This window comes from Engraulis encrasicolus, chromosome 16 (assembly GCF_034702125.1).
Source record: "Engraulis encrasicolus isolate BLACKSEA-1 chromosome 16, IST_EnEncr_1.0, whole genome shotgun sequence".
Classification (NCBI taxonomy): domain Eukaryota; kingdom Metazoa; phylum Chordata; class Actinopteri; order Clupeiformes; family Engraulidae; genus Engraulis; species Engraulis encrasicolus.
Window position 1 is genome coordinate 48,160,670 of NC_085872.1, and position 22,745 is coordinate 48,183,414.

Consider the following 22,745-nt stretch of genomic DNA (forward strand, 5'->3'; position numbering starts at 1 on the left):
GTCTTACTTTGTAGATGAAAAAAGAATGCTGAGAATGCTTTGACTGTGTCCATGATTTCTGGGATGGAGCCCTTACTAATCATAGTATTTGTGGTATGTCACCACTGTCCTGTGAAGGTTTGTATGGGACACATCACTATGGACATAAATGTGATGGAAAAGGAGAAAGATTAAGAGTGAAGGAAGGAAGAAAACAGAGAGGGATAGAGGAGAAGGGAGGGGTGAGAGAACCAGGGAGAGAACAAAATAGAAAGAGGGGGGACGGAGGGAGAGAAAGAGGGAGAGAGAGGGGCAGAGATAGAGACAGAGAGGACGTTTTCACACCTGGTCCCTTTCAGCCTTTCAGTGAACTAAGACCTGTGACTCAGCATTTTCTGCACACATGTGAACGCTCCAAAGTGTACCCAGACCCCTCGGAATTGAACTGTGCTGAGACTTTTATTGATGTGGTCTCAGTACACTTTGCTTATGAGTCCTGACAAGTTAGACTTGTGACTACTGTAGGTGTTATCACTTAAAGGGACACTGTGTGAGATTTTTAGTTGTTTATTTCCAGAATTCATACTGCCCATTCACTAATGTTACCTTTTTCATGAATACTTACCACCACCATCAAATTCGAAGTATTCATTATGACTGGAAAAATTACACTTTTCATACATGAAAAGGGGGATCTTCTACATGGTCCGCCATTTTGAATTTCCAAAAATAGCCATTTTTAGCTGCAAAAATGACTGTACTTGGACCATACTAGTTAATATTTGTTTATTACTTAGTTAACTTTCATGAAAAGATCAAATTTGGCAATAGGCAGCTCAGTTTCAATGAGCATCATAGTTACAGTACCTCTTTTGACCATTTCCTGCACAGTGTACCTTTAAGGAGAACTCTGGACCGGGTCAAAAAGAGGAGTGACACAAAAGCCTAGGCAAAGCAAGGCAATTTTATTCCTATAGCGCATTCATACAACACGTGCATCTCAAAGCGCTTCACAAAAAAACAAAACAGAGATAAAAGACAGCAATAAAATACACAGATAGCAGATTTAGGCCTAAAATAAAACAGAATTAAAGAAAATAAGCATTTTAGGAACTGAGGGCAGAGTATGGCGACACGTGAGGCTCATTAGACCTACTGGCTGACAATACGAGCAGAGCCAGAACTCAGATAAGACCGCCTGCTCCTCTCCTTTGCCATAGCTGGAGAGTCAAAGCTACGGGATGTGGAGGAGAAACAGAGGGGTGGCAGCCTGGCAGACCATTCCCAATAGCTTCATCCACCAAGCAGTCGTGATTGTGAACTCTCTACCACTCTCCCATCACTGACAGCAGTGAACAACTGGTTCTCTAATTCAATGTTTCTCAACCTTTTTTTTAAGGTGAGGCACCCTTTCAATTACTGAACATTTCAAGGCACCCCTAAGCAGCAAGCTGTAACATGGCATCGCACAGGATACCACAAAAGCTTAGAAAAGTGACACATTTGGAGACATCACACAACCTACGTTCGAAGTCGTAAATGGCAGATGAAAGACTCCACTGAGCACTGACTATGCAATACTTTATTAATTTAGACAAATATTTGTTAAATTAGCCTACATAGTTTATTTATCAGCCACATTTCCGCGGCACCCCTGAGGGGAGCCTGGGGCACCCCAGGGTGTCCCAGCACCCTGGTTGAGAAACTTTGCTCTAAATAATGTTGTAAAGGTTACATTATGGTGCATGACTTAACACAGTAAATCCATTCAGGTTGTCTTTGAACCACCTTTCAATACCAGCCATCCCATCCCCCCCCCCCCCTCCACACATACACACACACCCACACACACACACCACCCCCCACCACCACCTTTTTTTCCATCCTCACTTCAAAAGTCGTTCCTGCGCCGCTGTGTAGTAGCTGTAACTTCCTGTCATGTTCTCTATATATAGAGGCCACTCTTCCCCCACCCACACCAGAGCACCTTCACACTTCAGAGACCACACACACAGAGATAAACATATCTGAAACGTATGTAAACGACGATTTTTCTAACACCACAACACCATATAGTAGCATAGCTGAAAACATTTCTATGACTGAGGTTCCCCAAAGATCTCAGCAGCGGACTGAGCATGCCAAAACCCAAGATAACTCAGGAGGACAATACCGTAAGTCTGCATTATTTTCAATCCGGGACTTTTATATACATTACATATTATAACTTAATACATTATATAGGCTATGTTAACTCCTATATCATGTTGTTCAAAAACACTTTTTCTCCTCAGGTCGCTACAAACTGGTTGTGGTCTGTGTTCTCTTCTTGGCTGTCATCACAAGTCTCAAAATACATCAATACATCAAAATAGCAGCAGAGAAAGTGCAGGTATAGACTCAAAACAGCAACTTCACCCGAGGTGAAAAATCATTTGAGCGTGTTCACATGTGACATTTTGTGGCATGCTGCTATATTGGTGGAATACAAAGTTCTCTGCATCCATCTCCATTGCATTAGATATCTATTACTATTATATTCCACAATCCATATCCCACTCTGTTGTATATCTCACTCTAATCTCCATTTCCAGCTGGAGAGAAAGTTCAATGCTGAGAGAGATGAGCTACTGAGACGTATTTGGGAACTAGGTGAGTACAGAATTCATACATAGAATTCAATTTGCTCTGTGATGTCCCAAAGATATTTTTTTGATGGAGAATTGTATTTTCCTGTACCGTTTTCATTGTGTGGGAAATTTGGTATTTTCTATAAAGCAGAGGAGGGCAGTAAGCAGGTAGGCCTATATTGACTTCACTGCACCTAGAAATGAAATATCTAACACTGTGCGATCCTGTTCTCGATTCTGATTGGCTGATAGCCGTGTTCAATCGAACGTAAATCTACACCTTCCACCTGAAGATTCTATGCGCATCTAAGTCTACATTGCCTCCCGGTGGACAATCTAATTCACTGCATGAGTTTACATGGGATCAGCAGGAAACTAAGTAAAGGGTATTTTCACACCCAGTCCCCTCTGGTACTGTGTTCAGGCCTACCAGAACGGTGCTGGAACAAAAAGTGAACCTACAGTTAAAGGACCCAACTCTGTTTTTGTTCATATTGTTGGTGTAGGCCTATTACATAAAGAACCAGCTGCTCTTTTAGGTGTTTCCTGTATGGTATGACAGTCCTCTTTTCGATCACACCCGGTCTTCTAGACTAGAGCTCTTCGTAAGTGATTACATTTAGTCATGAGTGTAACTTGTCAGAGCTCATAAGTGAGTCTTTGAGAGGAAGATACCGCACACTCTAAAGTACTAGAGTTTGCGGTATCTTCCTCTCAAAAAGTGATCTTGCACCTGCTACCTGCACCTGGAAACCTCTGGTGTGTGTTGGCTTCCTCTTTCATAAGATAGGGCTCATATGTGAACCATGTCAATAAAGGTCTCAATACAGTTCACTTTCGAGGGGACCGGGTACACACTTCACTGGTCTGAGTTGGCTTAAATGGCTGAAGGGGGTAACACATCCCACATCCCAATAAAACACCACACATGATCCAGTAGCACTAGTACCATAATAGCATCTACATTAACTTCTAGTCTCTGCTTCTTGACCTCCTTTTTAACACTGTACTATATCTATGGTATGCTGGCTCAGGTATTTGGGAGGCATCAACTCTCAAATGAAGCATCATCACGGCACTAGTAATATACTGTATCTGGATACATCTAGCAATTGGAATTGTAAATGTCTTTTTAGACTGAGCACAATTATGACTTGTGCTCATCAGATTTCCTTGCACCCAAATAAGGTTTGATCTAGATCAGTGGTTCTCAACCTCAACCTCAACACCCCCTTGACCATGTCATCATAAGCCCAACGACCCCTTGACCTCATTATAAGTCTGCCAACGCCTTCCTTAGTATTGAAAACAAAAATAGACTAATGCCAATGGGAATTACGCCCCGCCCCCTAGGCTCCCCAAGGCCCCCTGGGGGTCTGTAGCGCCCCAGTTGAGAAACACTAATCTAGAGTAGTGTTTCCCAAACAGGGCTACGAGTACCACTAGGGGTACGCAAACACACCTCAGGGGGTACTTGGAAAATGTGATAATAACATATATATGGAGTGTAATCACATTGGGATAGACAGACAAACAGAGCATGAAGGTGAGGTACTAATCATGTGACAAAGATGCTTAGGGGGTACACAGGACAAAAAGGGTTGGGAATCACTGATCTAGATGATGAGTCTAAGGTGATAAAAATGTGTTGAATAATTATGTTGTGTGTTATGTTACATCCTCAGAATCCCACGACATGAAAAGCATTAAGAATCATGCAGGTATTTTTGTTATCTAAACATGTCATCTCTGCTTACCGGTATGTTTCACTTTAAAACAGAATTACAACATATTCAACAGATTTACATAAAATACTATTTACTAATACTAAGTTTTAGTACAACTAAAAACTACTGAGTAACGTTTGAGTGCATTTAAATTGAATAACTTTTATTCCCACTATGAACCAGTGAATGTGATCCTGGATCCTGACACAGCACATCCCAATCTCATCCTGTCTGCTGATGGGAAACAAGTGAAGACTGGAGACACACGACAGAATCTCCCAGACACTCCAAAGAGGTCTAATCAGGTTGTAAATGTGTTGGGAAGAAAGGGGTTCTCCTCTGGCAAATTCTATTTTGAGGTCCTGGTCAAGGGGAAGACTCGGTGGACTATAGGAGTGGCAAAGGAGTCCATTAACAGGAAGGGTGTGATATACCTGAGTCCTGAAGATGGATTCTGGACAATATTGATGAAAAATGGGACTTATGTAGCTCCAATTGGATACGCACTTCCCCTCTCCCTGAAGTGGAAGCTCCAAAGGGTGGGGGTGTTTGTGGACTATGATGCAGGTCTGGTCTCCTTTTATGATGCAGATTGCTGGAATCATATCTACTCATTTACCAATGCCTCCTTCACTGAGAAAATCTATCCATACTTCAACCCCGGTGTCAGTTATGGAGGTCAAAATTCAGCTCCTCTTGTAATCTTGCCAGTCTATCCTATCGACTAGACCCTAAATGGCACATTATTACTAATCATTTTATTGTGGAGCAAACTCAATGTTTTTTTTGTTAAATGGCCTGAAATTGTGCACACACGCGCTTAAAACACAAAGGAAATCTTCAGAAACTCTCTTGTGTGGTAGTTTAAATGTGCATGAACATGTTCTGTTGTATGAGTGGGAGATGTTACATTCCTCTGTCCACTTAAATTCCTATGACACTTCACATGTCATGTTCACACGATGTTACTGTATATTAGTGATGTATGTGATTGCATGTGGCCAACCGGTGGGACACTCGCCTGCCATGCGGTTGACCTGAGTTCAGCTAGACATCTCTGCTTCTGCATTTTTAGTCATATATTGACAAAAAGTATTGTGAACTGTTTTACACATCTATTAGTGTCAGAATCCCATCTACTGCAATTAATAAAGATATATAGTCCTATGCCAACATTGTATGGACATACTTATGTGTCTTATTTGATATATGGCAACTGGTGTCCAACTCAAACACTCATCACCAGGCTGGTTTGATCTGTGCTATAGGAGCTCCCCCCCTGCTACTTATCCCACTGTCTGTAGTGACACAGACACATTATAACTCATTTGGCTTATTATGATTAGAAAAAATGATGTAATTGAGTGACAAACTGTATATTCAGCATTCATATTTTGCCAGTTCCTGCCATGGAATAACTAAATATTAGGCTACATTCTTTCTGGGCCAAAGAATGGCCATTTGCCCTTTATACATTACGCAATTTCAGGCACTGCAGCCAGTCTTTTTAATTGATAAATCAGCATAAATGAAGCTGATATTAGATTAGGTATGTTATGTAGGTCATTTATGCTAATGTAATGGAATAACTATGCAAGTAGTATGTGATAAGAAAGGAACAATAATGAGACTTAGATCAGTAAGTTTCGTAGTCATACACTCTAAGAAGGAATGTGTCATTTTTGAAACATGTTTTATGTAAAGGTGATTTTAACACGTAGTGTGTGGAATATGACACAACATGTGTATTATTTGGTTAAAATGCTTTGTTTGACACATTTTGTGTAAAAAAAAATGCATATTAATAATTCTTAACCTAAATGTATTTTAAATTTGCAATGTAGCCAAATACTCATCACAAACTAGGACTGTGGTTTGAATATTACACAAAAATAGTTTTTTATCTCTTTGATTCCTTGTTCTTACACTTTCATTACCCCTTTCATACACACATCTACAAATGACACGATATGTGTTGTCCCAGAGTACACACATTCAAATGTGTTGTCCCTGACACATTTTGTGTCATTTCTGACACAGTACTTTTTAGAGTGTAGCTTAAGTCGTTAAGGAATTACACGACATCAAAGTTGGTGCGGGCACTTTCAGCCCCCCAAGGTCAACAGGTAAACACCTGTCAGGTAAACAAACCCAAAAATAAATTGGATCCGAAATTAAATTACAGACATAAAGTCAACGGCAATAATCTGCCTAGATTCACTACTCTGACTCAGCAGAAATGTGGACGTCCAGCCAGGTCAAAAACAGCTGCTTACTAACCTCCATCACTCGCAACAATGGGCTGGGTATACGAGTACATACACCCTTCAATTAACGATCATCATTCAATTATCCAATGACAAACATTTTACAAGATTGGTCCACACCATTCTAGACCTACAATCACTACAGCTACATTGCCGTTTCAAATAAACAGTGATCATTACAAAAACATACTTAAACAAAACTGCCAGTTTACAATGAACAACGAAACAAAACAAAACACAGTTGCCCATACGACATTTACACATACAATATCACATAAGACAATATCACAGTGCACATTGCAATAATCCCCGCTCAGTCACGTTCCCCATTCCCAAAGTCAAAGTTGGCACCGCCACTGCGGTGAGCTCTTCCGCGTAGCTTAATGACAAACAGGTGAAACGAGAGTCTTTGCGTGCTGTCGGCCGCCAGCTTTGGATATGCAATTACTTCGGGGTTGCGTGCTTGTCCGTGTGCACGCACGTGCGCGCCAGGTGAGCGTGTGCGCGCTTCTTCCAGTGCGCTTCAAGTTCAAATTCATCGCGAGACCAAAGAATATTCTCAGTTTTAAAAATTTTGAAACTGGGAGAAGGGGAGGGCAAATCTCACCTTATCACAACACCAGACACACAGGTGTGCGCGCGTAAGCACACACACACACACCCACACACACACACACACACACACACACACACACACACACACACACACACACACACCCACACACAAAACGGAAGAGCAGGAACTGGAAAAGTGAGTTTAGATTATGCAGCAGCACCAGAGCATAAAGTGGGCAGGCCCGTCTAAACCTCAGTGTTGGAACAGTGTTGGAACAAGCACAGGCAACCTTGGTTTCTCGATGTGGGTTTTAAAGGTCTGTGGGACTATTCATTATTTTTGTTGTTGTTGCTGTTGTTGTTGTTGTTGTGTTGTTGCAGTGTGCTTTAACCCTTCTGTTATCCTTGGGGTCTATTTGACCCCAATCAATATTTAACGTCTGAAAAACACGTTAAGTACATATTTCTTTTGCTTCATAGGCCTATTTGATGACTTTTCCTTAATAGATGGGGTAAATGTGACGAAAGGGAAATTTCCACAAAAATGTTTTTCTTAAATGCTATACGCATTTTGGGTACATCCGTGTTCCTTGGGGTCAATTTGACCCCACATTGTGTTAGGTGTATAAAACATAAATGGAACATCCATATTTTTCAAATATTTGTTCTAGTCTGTTTAAATAATGTGAAATACATGAAAATAAGCGATTTAGCTATGTTTTTTTTTTTTTTTAGAGCATTTTGCTCTATTTAGCGCCCTGAACACTAACAGTTCTAATGATGTGGGCAAAGGCCAAAACTAATTAAAGGCAAACTTTTGGGTGATGGTTGCTACTACAGCAATAGAATGTTGACCCAAGCCACCAACTGCATCCTATTATATTAGGCTATATATAACACTTATGGCACCCCAAGGTAGACCTCTCAAAATTTGCACACTCATTGTGGACTAACTGATCATTTGGGCTACCTCGTGTAACCATCCACACAACTACAGCAGATGAATAGGCTATTGTGACTCCAATCCCCAAAAAAACTTTGACAGTGCACCGGGGTGACAAGACAGCCATGGTCCAAAAACAAGCACAGTACCATGCTATGAATCATTTTCACAGAGGGAATGTCAGCAAGTGCCCGTAGCTCTTTCAGTGCCATGGACTTGAAAACGAGTCTTTTCAGAATGTATGGCACAGTCCCAAAGACTTGGTATCAAGTCAATTGCGTTTTTTTTTATGGGGGGTGGGGCCTAACACGTTGATCTGGTATGTTTGTTGTTCACATAGACAAAGAATTCAAATGTTCATGGCTCTTGAAAAAACACTCAAATGTTGAAAAAAGCCTGGCAACCCCCCGGTCTGAATTTGAAAATGGCTGGCACTGAATGAGTTAAGGGGGTAGATAAAATAGCTCTCCAATACATTTTATTATCCTCAAATGATGCAGGGTCCCTTCTGTAGTCCAGTAGCTGTATCTCTTCTATAGGCAACTGTAGGCTACATCTCCTGCTCTGTCTGCCTACCTGGTTGCTGCTGGTGGACGCGCGCCAAGTTACAAAAAATGTGCGGTGAATAACCTCGCGCCATGCCAGCTTGCGGAGGGGTGTGTGATGTCATTTTGGGTCATGTGACAGCACACGCCATCAACGCCAGTGAGGTACAGTATGAGTGAGGTTATGCCAAGTTACGCGATGTTCAGAATGCATGAGATCCAAATAGCGTGCCAGGTGAGGCCACCTCACCTGTCAAATGTTAATTAACAGGGAAACAGTCATAGGAACAACATACCATAAAAAAGGCTATTCTGTTTTTTTTTCTGGTTACTGTATGTATTTCAGGAGACTGACTAATAAGGCCATGAATGAAGAGAAACCAGTTCTTGAAGAAAGATTGTTTTGATTGTTTTGAACCCCATGTAGATGAACATGACAAATGAGAGAAAGGAGTAGTACTTAATGCAATATACACTACCAATCAAAAGTTTTAGAACAATACATTTTCCCCACTATACTTTTTACTGACAATTTCAGTTCTATTTCAAATTCAGTGAATTACATGTGTCATTGACCTCTGGAAAAGTAGAGTAGAGTAGCCTATCATTTATTAATCCTGAGGGAAATTAAGGTGTCCAGTCCAGCATATATACATAAATACAAAACAACACAGACATTACACACATCATTGCACATATAGTAGGAGTATATTAACCATACAGAGCACACACTTACATACATTTAACCAAAGTTAGATATCTGTCTTTCTCTCTCTCTCTCTCTCTCTCTCTCTCTCTCTCTCTCTCTCTCTCTCTCTCTCTCTCTCTCTCTCTCTCTCTCTCTCTCTGCACACAACGAAATGAGCAATTGAAAAAAAAGTCAGTATGGAAAGAATTCATAGACAATACATTACACCATTTACACCCAAACCTATTCCATGGGAGCTACATAAACCTTTTCTTCATTATGTGCGCACTACCTCAAGAGTAGTTGAAATCCTATGATGTTCCTATGATCCAATGATATTCTATGTCTCCAAAAGGTCTTTTGATTGACAATGTATCTCTGCTGATACCAAACTAATACACGTATGTTATACAGTCTTAAACATTCAAGCAAAGCTGATTTTGAATAGCCTATACTCTTTCTGTATGTTTGGGAATATGTTTATTTTTTCCGGGGTCAGATTGACCCCGAGGATAATAGATATTACTATGATATACACATTTGTTTTTCTTTTCAAATGTTAGAAATCACATTAATTCATATTTAGGGAGTAAACTTATGGGGGCAACTGAAATTCCAATAATATCTGTTAACCTGTTTTAGATGAATCACTGACATTTTATTGCTATTTTGCAATTTTTCGCCTATCATGGGTTAGTTTGTGTGTGGGTAGTTAGTGTGTGTCGGGGTACTGGGAGACATACTGCTAAAGGACTTTTATGTCGGCAACAGAGCAACGTTAAATATCTGAGACATAAACACGTGTCAAAGTTTTGGTTTCTACTGATTTTGAAGACATTTTAGTGGCCAGTGAAGATTGCTTCCTGACAGTTTTTTTTTTTCCTTTTGTGTTTTTGCTTAGGCCTATTTGTTTTTGCTTTGTCCTTTACAGATTGCTGAGTACATTGATAGAGTATATATTATTCTTGCCAAATATGGATCTGACATGATTCAGAACATACAAATCTGCTTTTTTGCTTTTAAAAATTGACTGCAGAAAGGCCATCTGATTAGCCAGAACACTGTGAATGCAATGCTGCTTGTCTAGTTTTGTGGAACTATGTAGTATACATGGATAAGAGGAAAGCAACAGAGATTTTATGTCAGGATGGAGGAGTACACAGCTGTTTGTTAGAGTGGATATTGACTGAGTGTGCATAACCTAAATGGAGGGAGCACAGCACACAAAATGGAATCTCTTTTATTATTGTTATTTTTCATTTCTATTTAGGCCTAACTCAGTTTATTTCTTTATGATTTTAATTTGTAATTATTTGTATTGTCTGCTTTGTGTGTTCTGTGCTGAGGTATGCTGTGACCATGATCACAATCAGGAATCGCTTTTCACGTCATTGATTTACAGGCCTACATGATAGATGGTGATGAGTGTATCCTCAGTAGGCATGGCTATATCCTTAATTGGGGCAGGCCTATCTCCTAGCGGTAATTTGGTGCAACTGCCTCTCTTTGCACAGTTCTCCTTATTGCCTGCTGTGTGTAACTGCTGCTGCATGTTTGAGTGCAGTCAATGTTACACTCTTTGTAAAAAAATAAAACTCTGAGCAGTAATTAAACATAGTCTACATATCATATTTATACAATTTAGGACAGGTAAATATGAATACCCTTGTCCTCTATGTGTGCTGTGCTATTCTGTGCTGTGCTGTATAACCATGATCACAATCAGGAATCAGATTTTACTTCATTGATTAACAGGCCAACATGATAGACGGCTTGAATGTTAGTTGTTTGTGTATTGTGCCAGTTTTGACTGATGCTTTGGGAGGGACTAGTGATTGCATGTGCTACCTAAAGAAATGCAGTGCAAGGCAGATATTATTCATAAAGCGATTGTGTCCACTTTGTGCATGTGGTCTTTTTCATAGGTCTTAGAATTAAGTTTTTTAACGGGAGCTGATGTGTGTACCCTCAGTATGCATGGCTGTGTCCTTAACTGGGGCTGGTCTGCCTCCTTGTGGTCATTTTGTGTAATTGCCTCTCTTTGCACAGTTATTCTGCTTGCAGGATCAATTTGTTATAGTGGATTATTTGTTACAATGTCACAGAATTAATCCAGACATCTTCACTAGTGAAAAACAGCTGCTTCTTTTCCAACTTGGAGAATCAATTAAGTTGTGAAGTACCAAAGTCCGCAGCTTTTTTTTATTATGGCTTTTGACTTGAGAGCAGCAAAGAGTTTTTGTTGTCTGTCACCTACATGTTCATTGACGTGCATTTCAAAAGTATGCTTAAATATTGGTCACAAAAAATGTTTAGGGGTGGTGGCACAACTGCTACATCTTCTTCTGGATTTTTTTCTGCAAAGATTTAAGACCCCTTTATATACTGTCAGACAGGTGCCCTTATCTTGTTTTGTTGACGCACGTGCCAGTTGATGGGGCCTTGGACGGTTTCCCCTTCGCAGGCCAAAACTTCACTTCATTGAGCTCAACTGTCCATGTGCATACTTGGCGTTACGTCACTCTCTTCTGCAGGGTAGGCATTCTGTTATTTCTCCCTTTCGCAGCTGAGACATAAGCAGGTACAGCCTCTGGCCATCTCACTGCCCCATTCTGAAGAGATCACAAATCTCTAACTCATTACAACCACTGTAAAGGAATTTATGAATTAATAAATATTATGATGGGCAAACATTTTTCCATCTGTCCATCTCTGTTGGCAGGGACATTTTTTTTGGTAAGAGTAGTGAAGTACTTAGTCTTTGTTGAATAACTTATGAGACACATTATGTTGGTAGATTAAGGTGTAAGAGCCAGAGTAAGTCTTAATAAAGAATAAGGTGTCACTATTAGTAACTGCTGTATGATATGTATAACTTGCTCTATTGATGAGAGTAGCATGTAGTTTGAGATGTGTAAGAGTGCCCTGTAATATTGTATGTGAGAGGGAACCTCTGGTATTTCACGAGTGTAAGGAATGATAACATTCTCATGATGGACTGATAGAAGAAGCTTGTGACCTGTCTTTGTCACACACACACACACACACACACTAACACACACACACACACACACACACACACACACACACACACACACACACACACACACACACACACACACACACACACACACACACACACACACACACACACACACACACACACACACACACACACACACACACTAAGCGGAAGCGCAGGAACTGGAAAAGTGAGTTTAGATTCAGCAGCAGCACCAGAGCATAAAGTGGGCAGGCCCGTCTAAACCTCAGTGTTGGAACAAGCACAGGCAACCTCGGTTTCTCGATGTGGGTTTTAGGGGGGAGGGGGGGGGCTGTCTCACTGCATTGCATCAACGCAAATTAGTAATATGATGTTTTAAAATCTGGGCAAACCCGAGTTGAAGCAACAAAAGTAGGCCCTAATTCAGCTTTACCTGTGACCAATCAGTGAAGATTGCTTTTGTGTGTTCGCTTATTTGTTTTTGCTTCGTCCTTGACAGCCTGTCGAGTACATTGATAGACTTTTCTTTCCAAAAATGGATCTGACATTATTCAGAACATTTTTTTTTTGCTGTTAAAATTGACTGCAGAAAGGCCATCTGATTAGCCAGAACACTGTGTATACAAAGCACTTTGTCTAGTTTTGTGGAACTATGTAGTATACATGGATAAGAGGAAAGCAACAGAGATTTTATGTCAGGATGGGGGAGCACACAGCTGTTTGTTAGAGTGGATATTGACTGAGGAGGGAGCACATCACACAGACAGGAATCGTTTTTTATTATTTTTATTCTTATTTCTTTTTCATTCATTGTTATTTGTCATTATTTTTATTGCCTGCTTTGTGTAATTGCTGCAGCATGTTTGAGTGCAGTCAATGTTACACTCTTTGTAAAAAAATAAAACTCTGAGCAGTAATTAAACATAGTCTACATATCATATTTATACAATTTAGGACAGGTAAATATGAATACCCTTGTCCTCTATGTGTGCTGTGCTATTCTGTGCTGTGCTGTATAACCATGATCACAATCAGGAATCAGATTTTACTTCATTGATTAACAGGCCAACATGATAGACGGCTTGAATGTTAGTTGTTTGTGTATTGTGCCAGTTTTGACTGATGCTTTGGGAGGGACTAGTGATTGCATGTGCTACCTAAAGAAATGCAGTGCAAGGCAGATATTATTCATAAAGCGATTGTGTCCACTTTGTGCATGTGGTCTTTTTCATAGGTCTTAGAATTACATTTTTTAACGGGAGCTGATGTGTGTACCCTCAGTATGCATGGCTGTGTCCTTAACTGGGGCTGGTCTGCCTCCTTGTGGTCATTTTGTGTAATTGCCTCTCTTTGCACAGTTATTCTGCTTGCAGGATCAATTTGTTATAGTGGATTATTTGTTACAATGTCACAGAATTAATCCAGACATCTTCACTAGTGAAAAACAGCTGCTTCTTTTCCAACTTGGAGAATCAATTAAGTTGTGAAGTACCAAAGTCCGCAGCTTTTTTTTATTATGGCTTTTGACTTGAGAGCAGCAAAGAGTTTTTGTTGTCTGTCACCTACATGTTCATTGACGTGCATTTCAAAAGTATGCTTAAATATTGGTCACAAAAAATGTTTAGGGGTGGTGGCACAACTGCTACATCTTCTTCTGGATTTTTTTCTGCAAAGATTTAAGACCCCTTTATATACTGTCAGACAGGTGCCCTTATCTTGTTTTGTTGACGCACGTGCCAGTTGATGGGGCCTTGGACGGTTTCCCCTTCGCAGGCCAAAACTTCACTTCATTGAGCTCAACTGTCCATGTGCATACTTGGCGTTACGTCACTCTCTTCTGCAGGGTAGGCATTCTGTTATTTCTCCCTTTCGCAGCTGAGACATAAGCAGGTACAGCCTCTGGCCATCTCACTGCCCCATTCTGAAGAGATCACAAATCTCTAACTCATTACAACCACTGTAAAGGAATTTATGAATTAATAAATATTATGATGGGCAAACATTTTTCCATCTGTCCATCTCTGTTGGCAGGGACATTTTTTTTGGTAAGAGTAGTGAAGTACTTAGTCTTTGTTGAATAACTTATGAGACACATTATGTTGGTAGATTAAGGTGTAAGAGCCAGAGTAAGTCTTAATAAAGAATAAGGTGTCACTATTAGTAACTGCGGTATGATATGTATAACTTGCTCTATTGATGAGAGTAGCATGTAGTTTGAGATGTGTAAGAGTGCCCTGTAATATTGTATGTGAGAGGGAACCTCTGGTATTTCACGAGTGTAAGGAATGATAACATTCTCATGATGGACTGATAGAAGAAGCTTGTGACCTGTCTTTGTCACACACACACACACACACACACACACACACACACACACACACACACACACACACACACACACACACACACACACACACACACACACACACACACACACACACACACACACTAAGCGGAAGCGCAGGAACTGGAAAAGTGAGTTTAGATTTAGCTCACAGCACCAGAGCATAAAGTGGGCAGGCCCGTCTAAACCTCAGTGTTGGAACAAGCACAGGCAACCTTGGTTTCTCGATGTGGGTTTTGGGGGGGGGGGGGGGGGCTGTCTCACTGCATTGCATCAACGCAAATTAGTAATATGATGTTTTAAAATCTGGGCAAACCCGAGTTGAAGCAACAAAAGTAGGCCCTAATTCAGCTTTACCTGTGACCAATCAGTGAAGATTGCTTTTGTGTGTTCGCTTATTTGTTTTTGCTTCGTCCTTGACAGCCTGTCGAGTACATTGATAGACTTTTCTTTCCAAAAATGGATCTGACATTATTCAGAACATTTTTTTTTTGCTGTTAAAATTGACTGCAGAAAGGCCATCTGATTAGCCAGAACACTGTGAATACAAAGCAGTTTGTCTAGTCTTGTGGAACTATGTAGTATACATGGATAAGAGGAAAGCAACAGAGATTTTATGTCAGGATGGGGGAGCACACAGCTGTTTGTTAGAGTGGATATTGACTGAGGAGGGAGCACATCACACAGACAGGAATCGTTTTTTATTATTTTTATTCTTATTTCTTTTTCATTCATTGTTATTTGTCATTATTTTTATTGCCTGCTTTGTGTAAGTGCTGTTCTGTGCTGAGATTTGCTGTGCTGTGTGACCACTAATCAGGAATCACTTTTCACTTCATTGATTAAGAGGCCTACATGATAAATGATGACAGCTTGAATGTTATGTCACTTCTGACTGATTGACGCTTTTGATTGATGTTTTGGGAGCATGCATATCCTACCTAAAGAAATAAAATTCAAGGCAGATATTATTCATAAGGCGATTGTATCCACTGTGTGTATGATGTTTTTCCCTAGATTAACGGGAGGTGATGTGTGTGTCTCACTGTGTGCATGGCTATGTCCTTAACTGGGGCTGGCATGCCTCCTAGTGATCATTAGGTGTAATTTCGTGGCTTTGCACAGTTCTCCTTAATGTATTATTTTAGTGAAACTTACAGCTCCAGGCCTTTTTATTAGAATACCATGAAAAAGTTGATTTATTTCCATAATTCCATCAATAATGTTAAACTGTCATGGATTGTAAATTCATGGCCCAGTTTTTTTAAACTATTCTAATCATTAAATTGTTTATTTTTACACATTTTGGTCTTCCAGCTCAAAAAAAAACATGAATTGGGGAATTCACATCATTAGAATATTGTAATAAAATCACAATTTTCTTCATCAAAAATTGTTTCACATCAGTGCACATCAAATCAGTTGAACTTTGGTACTTTCTACACAACATGCAATGTTCAATACTTGGTTAGGACTCTCTCTGTCTTAATATTATTAATAATAACGGCCATGATGCGTTTAACATTGAAGTCAATGGCAGAAACAGTGCATGGGAGTAATGGAAGGCCAGATATCCTTGATGCTTTGCCGTCAGCTGTTTTTGTATAGCTGACCTGGTGTCCCACACATCACTCTTCAATATACCCTGTAGATTTCCATGCCACGTTTTGGCGCTAACTCACCAGTTTAATTCTAAATAACCAGAAATGAAACCCCATTGAAAATGAATGGGGTTTTATTTCTGTTGAGTTAGAATTAAACTGGTGAGTTAACACCAAAACGTGGCATGGAAATCTACAGGGTATATTGAAGAGTGGAGGATCAAGGATCAAGGATATCTGGGCTTCCATAACTCCCATGCACTGTTTTTGCCATTGACTTCAATGTTAAACGCATCATGGCCATTATGAAGACAGAGAATGTCCTAACCAAGTATTGACCATTGCATGTTATGTAGAAAGTACCAAATTTCAACTGATTTAATGTGACCCGAAAATGTGATTTTATAACAATATTCTAATAATGTGAATTCCCCAATTCATGGGTTTTTTGAGCTGGAAGGCCAACGTATATAAAAAGAAAAAAAATAATGATTGGAATAGTTAAAAAACTGGGCCATGAATCTACAATCCATGACAGTTTAACAGTATTGATGGAATTATGGAAATAAATCAACTTTTTCATGGTATTCTAATAAAAAGGCCTGGAGCTGTACATTAGGCCATCTAACTCTCATTAGGTACCCCCTTGTATCATGTTGCCTTTCACAGCTGCCTTTCAACGTTTATGCTGACCACTCCCCCCCCCCACCCCCCCACCCCCCCCCCAAAAAAAAAAAAAAAAAAAACCCAACAACAAAAAAAAACAAAAACAAATGAACTACATTGAAAAAACACTCATCATATTTTGCAAAGGCAAGATAAAGCAACAGTAAGGCAAGTTTATTTGTATAGCGCATTTCATACACAGGTGCAACTCAATGTGCTTCACAAAATTAACAAATGCAAAAAGAAAGGAAACATGGAAGAAAGAAGGAAATAAATTAGAGTCAAAGAACATTTAAAACATTAAGATAAAACATAAGGTAAAATGATAATAATAATAATAAAATAAAAAATAAAATAAACATAAAAATAAAAAATAAGAATTTAAGCTAGGGGAAAGCATCTGAGACGCAAAGGCTTCGCACCTCAACACGGAATGCACTGGTGTGAGATGTTCACTCTTTAATACCTTCCCTTTGTGTTCACATTTGGCTGCTTAGTCCCTATTTACCTTTCATTTAATTCAGGCTTGCATGAAATCACGTGTGTGTGTGTGTGTATGTGTTTGTCATAGTTCATGAGTCATAACACTAGGCCTCTTGGCAGTCAGCCAATTATTAAATGACTGAGTGTTTTTTGATGTGTGCAACTTTAATGGAGGCTAACTAGCAGAAGCCTGATACAGTGTCAATGCCGTTGGGAAAAGCGGCAGCTCACTGTAATGTAATAATAACTATTGACCATAGTTAGTTATCATAGTAAAACCATGGTTAATTTTTGCATAGTTAAACGATGGTAAGTCCACAGTCAAAGCATGGTTAAATCCATTGTTAAACCAAGGGCAAATCATAGTCAAACCATGGTTGAACTATAGTCAATCAGTGTTTAAACCAGTGAAAAGTGAAAGCTCAAACTGGGAAACTGCACACTGCTTGCAGTTTACAGTTTGACTTAGAAAAGTCACTTGATTGCATAGATAATGGAGAATATGTTCTGTTGTTGGACTGGTTTTGTGGCTTTGGAACTCTGCTACTGATTATATCCACTGTAACAGAGATCCCATACCGTGAAAGGAGACATGAGGAGTAGGCAGAGAAGCGTGATAACACATGACTCTCAGGTTGAGGGTACATCACACAATGAAACCAATTTTCTAGCTGCAGATAATGGTTTTGAGAAATGTCAAGGAACCTGATTTGTGTGGCTGCTGCATAGTGAAGTGAAGGTTAAACTAAAATAAAATGAAATACCCTCAATAATAAAACACCACTGACAGTATATATAATGTAAAACACTGAGGAGTAATGCAACAAAATTAGTATGAAACTGAGTGCCACAGCAGTCAAACGTGTCAACGCACGTATAACACAGAAAAAGTAGATCAGAGCTAAACCAGTGCACTGGAAAAAATACACATAAAACACAGGTACGCATTTGTTTAGCATGCATATGTAGTAACTAATGTTCAGATATGCTATGAATTTCATACAGACAGAACAATGTATTTTTTTTTCTTACATTTTTGTGATTATTGTAAAGCACATTACCGGTATGTGATTTTATGATGAAATGTTAGTGTATTGTCTGTACTGAATCTTCATTCTCATTTTTTGTCTCCTCCTGAACAGCGAAATGCAACAAGCTGGTACTAGGTTATGGAGATAAGGGTGTCATACTGTAGTTGTGTCTTGTGATCAGGTAATGAGGTGAGGTGGTGCCATCTGGTGGAGGAAAGGGTCAGTACAGGCTCCTCAGGATGAGTTCCCCTGGCAACCAGGAGTCCCAGCTGGGACAAGATCCAGCAGCTCAATCAGATGAATCTCACAGGTAATTTACTGTACTGTGAGGGCTGGTTCTAGGCAGTTTGGTGCCCTCAGCTAGCACCCTCCTTGCCCTCATAATAAGAATAGTGTATACACAGCATAACAGCACAGATTTACACATATTGGCCCTATTTAGTGCCTTAGGCGCCTACCTAGTCAGCCTATGCGTATCACTGGCCCTATGTACTTTACTCCCATCTTAGCTTTGGTAAGCTAAGGACAAATACAATTGTTCTATTCATGTACAAACTAATGTAAATTCATTTAGTTTCAGTCAAGTCTGGCTGATCATCATAGACATTGCAATGATACCCCTTGATTTCTCATCTCTGCAGCACCACTTATGAGAATCAGACATATCTTGTAGGCTATATAGTTGTATTTGCTAGACTATCAAAAGTGATGAACAACGCTATAAAACTAAGATATGCTGTAAAGAAATGAAAAAAATATATGGAGTATTTGGAAGGATATGTAAATCTTGCAAATGTTCATAATGCTAAATGGCATGTCCCTTTACCCTTGCTTTGACTTATTATTCTCCTCCAGGCAGAAACCAACAGTAGATGTTTCTAGTCTCCTGTTGAAGTGGAATAATCGACCAAAGGGCTCAGCTGTCTCCAGTGCTCCATCCATGAAGAGTGATGCATCTAAAGGCCACCCCCCTGACCTGGCTGACACAGGAAGGTAGGTGGAGACACCAAGTGGAGACACCAAGTTGCTCTTGGTAGCAGGGTGGTACCCTGCTTGGCAGTCACTGCCACCGGTGTGTGAATGAGTGTGAATGGGTGAATATGAGGCATAAAATGTATGTACCGGTATGTACGATTTGAGTGCTCAAAGGAATGGAAACGCGCTATATAACATGCTGTCAATTTGCCATGTACCATTCCAGTGCTCCATCCATGAAGAGTGATGCATCTAAAGGCCACCCCCCTGACCTGGCTGACACAGGAAGGTAGGCAGTAGAAAAATATTCATACTGTATAGCCCAAGACGCACAAGTTACCTCTAATTTTCTGCTGAAATTTCTACCAGCTTTTAGTCGTAGTTGCAGGAAGCATTTAAGATCTGGTGTCTCCAGTGGCAAGTGGAGACACCAAGTTGCTCCTGGTAGCAGGGTGGTACCCTGCTTGGCAGTCACTGCCACCGGTGTGTGAATGAGAGTGTGAATGGGTGAATATGAGGCATACAATGTATGTATGTACGATTTGAGTGCTCAAAGGAATGGAAACGCGCTATATAACATGCTGTCAATTTGCCATGTACCATTCCAGTGCTCCATCCATGAAGAGTGATGTGTCTATAAACCACCCCCCTGACCTGGCGGAAACGGGAAGGTAGGCAGTAGAAAAATATTCATACTGTATAGGCCCAAGACACACAAGTTATCTCTCATTTTCCGCTGAAATTTCTACCAGCTTTTGAGTGCTCAAAGGAATAGAAGAACGCTATATAAAATGCAGTCAATTTGCCATGTACCATTCCAGTGCTCCATCCATGAAGAGTGATGTGTCTATAAACCACCCCCCTGACCTGGCAGAAACTGGAAGGTAGGCAGTAGAAAAATCAGCCTTTACCACACACCTGTAGGTGGTGTAGGGAAAGTCACTGTGTAGGACCTCAAGTAAAATAATTCAAATCCATTTGAAAAAAAACCCAACCCATAACCTTTATAGCAGAGGTAAAATGGTTGGAAGTAATGCTAAGTTTGAAAAAAAAATAAGACTTGCATAATTTTCATTTCGTCTCCATCTACTGAATGATGTGATTTTTTTTTTGTCAAGTTCCATGTGTCCAATAAGAATTTGCATCATTTGAATATTTGACTTTTTTTCTTTACCTAAACAGTGATAGGAAGGCTATATTGTCACTATTAAGAAATTCTTTATCATCCTTCCTTAGAGCGCTAGAGGGGAGACGAGAGCAAGAAATCAGTGGTCAGGATGAGCGACTACCTCACATCTTTAAGGTAAAGGACTTGTCAACATGCATCACTTTTGAAATATGGCCCTTTAAGTTACCGTTGGCAACATTATCGCTGAAAAGGTTTGATGTGCAGTCAAATTATCTATTCCTAACAAAACATTTAAAGCATTTAGCACAAACATTTCACACTGAACACTAGACATTAGAAGTAGGGTGTCTTATTAAATGACATGTCATATTATGTGACAAAGATAATAGCTGTTGATAAATAGGCTATATAATAAAAGGAGGTATACAAGGCAATAAAATATGCTAAAACTGGAAGACTTGATAAAATGAATAAAATATGCTCTCACTGCCTACGCTTATGCATCTTTCTAATGAGAGAGTTGAAACAGCTTCCTCTAAAACACATTGTCTAACAGGTGGGAGGGCTGTAGAACCAGCCTCTGCTGCAACTGTTTATTGTAGAGGGCTTCAGGACTAAGCTGTGGCTCTCAATGAGCCTGCTAGACCATTTTTGTGTTTCATATGGCGAAAGTTCAAACTTTGCATCAACACATACACATCTAAGACTATGCACTAAATCAGTGTTTCTCAAACTTTTTCAGACCTAGGACCACTTTGTCCCCCCAAAAATGTTCAGGGACCACCTCTCAACTGAATTGAGCGCTTATTTGACACTGCTTATTTCGAAGCAGATCACTTTCATTCTATTCACATTACAAGCCAGTCTTATTGTTTTGAAAATATGACTTCAGCTACAAAATGTTTAGCTTTGTAATAATGTTACAAATATAGCCTACTGCTAGCTTGCCTTGGAAAAATAGAAATCCCCTTCGTTGACCACCTGAGCTCTGTCGCAGACCACACTTTGAGAATCACTGCACTAAATGTCAGTGCCATTTGAGATACACTTGACTACTTGGTTGAGAGATTTTGTTTTTCAATGGATTCTATGAAAGCACAATAATAAAGAGTCAGGGTAGGGTTTGACCAATGTGAAAATAATGCCTATTTTCCACTGCCAGTTTTTTGGTAGGCCCACAACTCTGCACAGCGCGACTCGGCTGAGACTTTTCGCTTTACGATTGAGCTGTGTTGTGCCTATTCGAAAAGCAAAAAGTGGTGGCTGTGGTCACTGGCCTCTATACAGTCATTGGCTGTCGTGGCTGGTCGCCGAACCGCGTCATAGAAAGTTGAAAGGATTTCAAACTGGCGCTCTTGTCGCGCGAATCGCCTCTAGTCTCCGGAACCGCTTTTGTCGCGCGACTCAATACAAAGTCAATTACCGCATTGGCCCGAATATAAGACTGGTTTTGGTTATAAAAATAGAACTCTAAAAAGGGAGGTCGTCTTATTCCCGCGTACCAACTTTTAAATTTTTTTTTTTTTTTTTACTTAACCTGAATGCGGTCATTATGTTTCACAACAATGCCAAAAAAAATCAATAATGGATAGGTTAAAGGGACACTGTGTAAGATTTTTAGTTGTTTATTTCCAGAATTCATGCTGCCCTTTCACTAATGTTACCTTTTTCATGAATACTTACCACCAGCATCAAATTCTAAGTATTCATTATGACTGGAAAAATTGCACTTTTCATACATGAAAAGTGGGATCTTCTCCATGGTCCGCCATTTTGAATTTGCAAAAATAGCCATTTTCAGCTGCAAAATTGACTGTAATAGGACCATACTAGAAAATACAAGTTCATTACTTAGTAAACTTTCATGTAAAGATCAAATTTTGCAATGGGCAGCCCGGTTTCAATGGGCAGCATAGTTGCAGTACCTTTTTTGACCATTTCCTGCACAGTGTCCCTTTAAGAGATTGTTTTGTCCATATCAAATTTGCAGATGATTGTTTCGTGATGACTATCGCACTGCACGTCTATCAACTGTCAATGTCAACGCGATGCGGCCGAAAGTGCAAGGGGAAAAACACAACAGTCAATCTCGGCTCATCTCTGCTTTTGTTTGTGTTCTGTTTTACAGTCTCATCAGGAAAGCTTTGGTTGTTCTCTATGGTCACCCGACAACACCAC

At 39.9% G+C, this 22,745-nt stretch overlaps 1 protein-coding gene and 1 pseudogene across 1 annotated transcript; both read left to right on the forward strand.

The window, feature by feature from the left end:
- Nucleotides 1-2,117: 2,117 nt before the first annotated feature.
- LOC134466132 (E3 ubiquitin-protein ligase TRIM39-like) lies at nucleotides 2,118-5,064 on the forward strand. Its single transcript, XM_063220027.1, has 4 exons — nucleotides 2,118-2,153; nucleotides 2,574-2,631; nucleotides 4,295-4,330; nucleotides 4,520-5,064. Exons 1-4 carry the CDS (start codon nucleotides 2,118-2,120, stop codon nucleotides 5,062-5,064), a joined length of 675 nt encoding a protein of 224 aa, XP_063076097.1.
- Nucleotides 5,065-18,702: 13,638 nt separating this feature from the next.
- The window catches only part of LOC134466133 (NACHT, LRR and PYD domains-containing protein 12-like), a 53,148-nt pseudogene continuing 49,105 nt past the window's right edge, over nucleotides 18,703-22,745 (forward strand).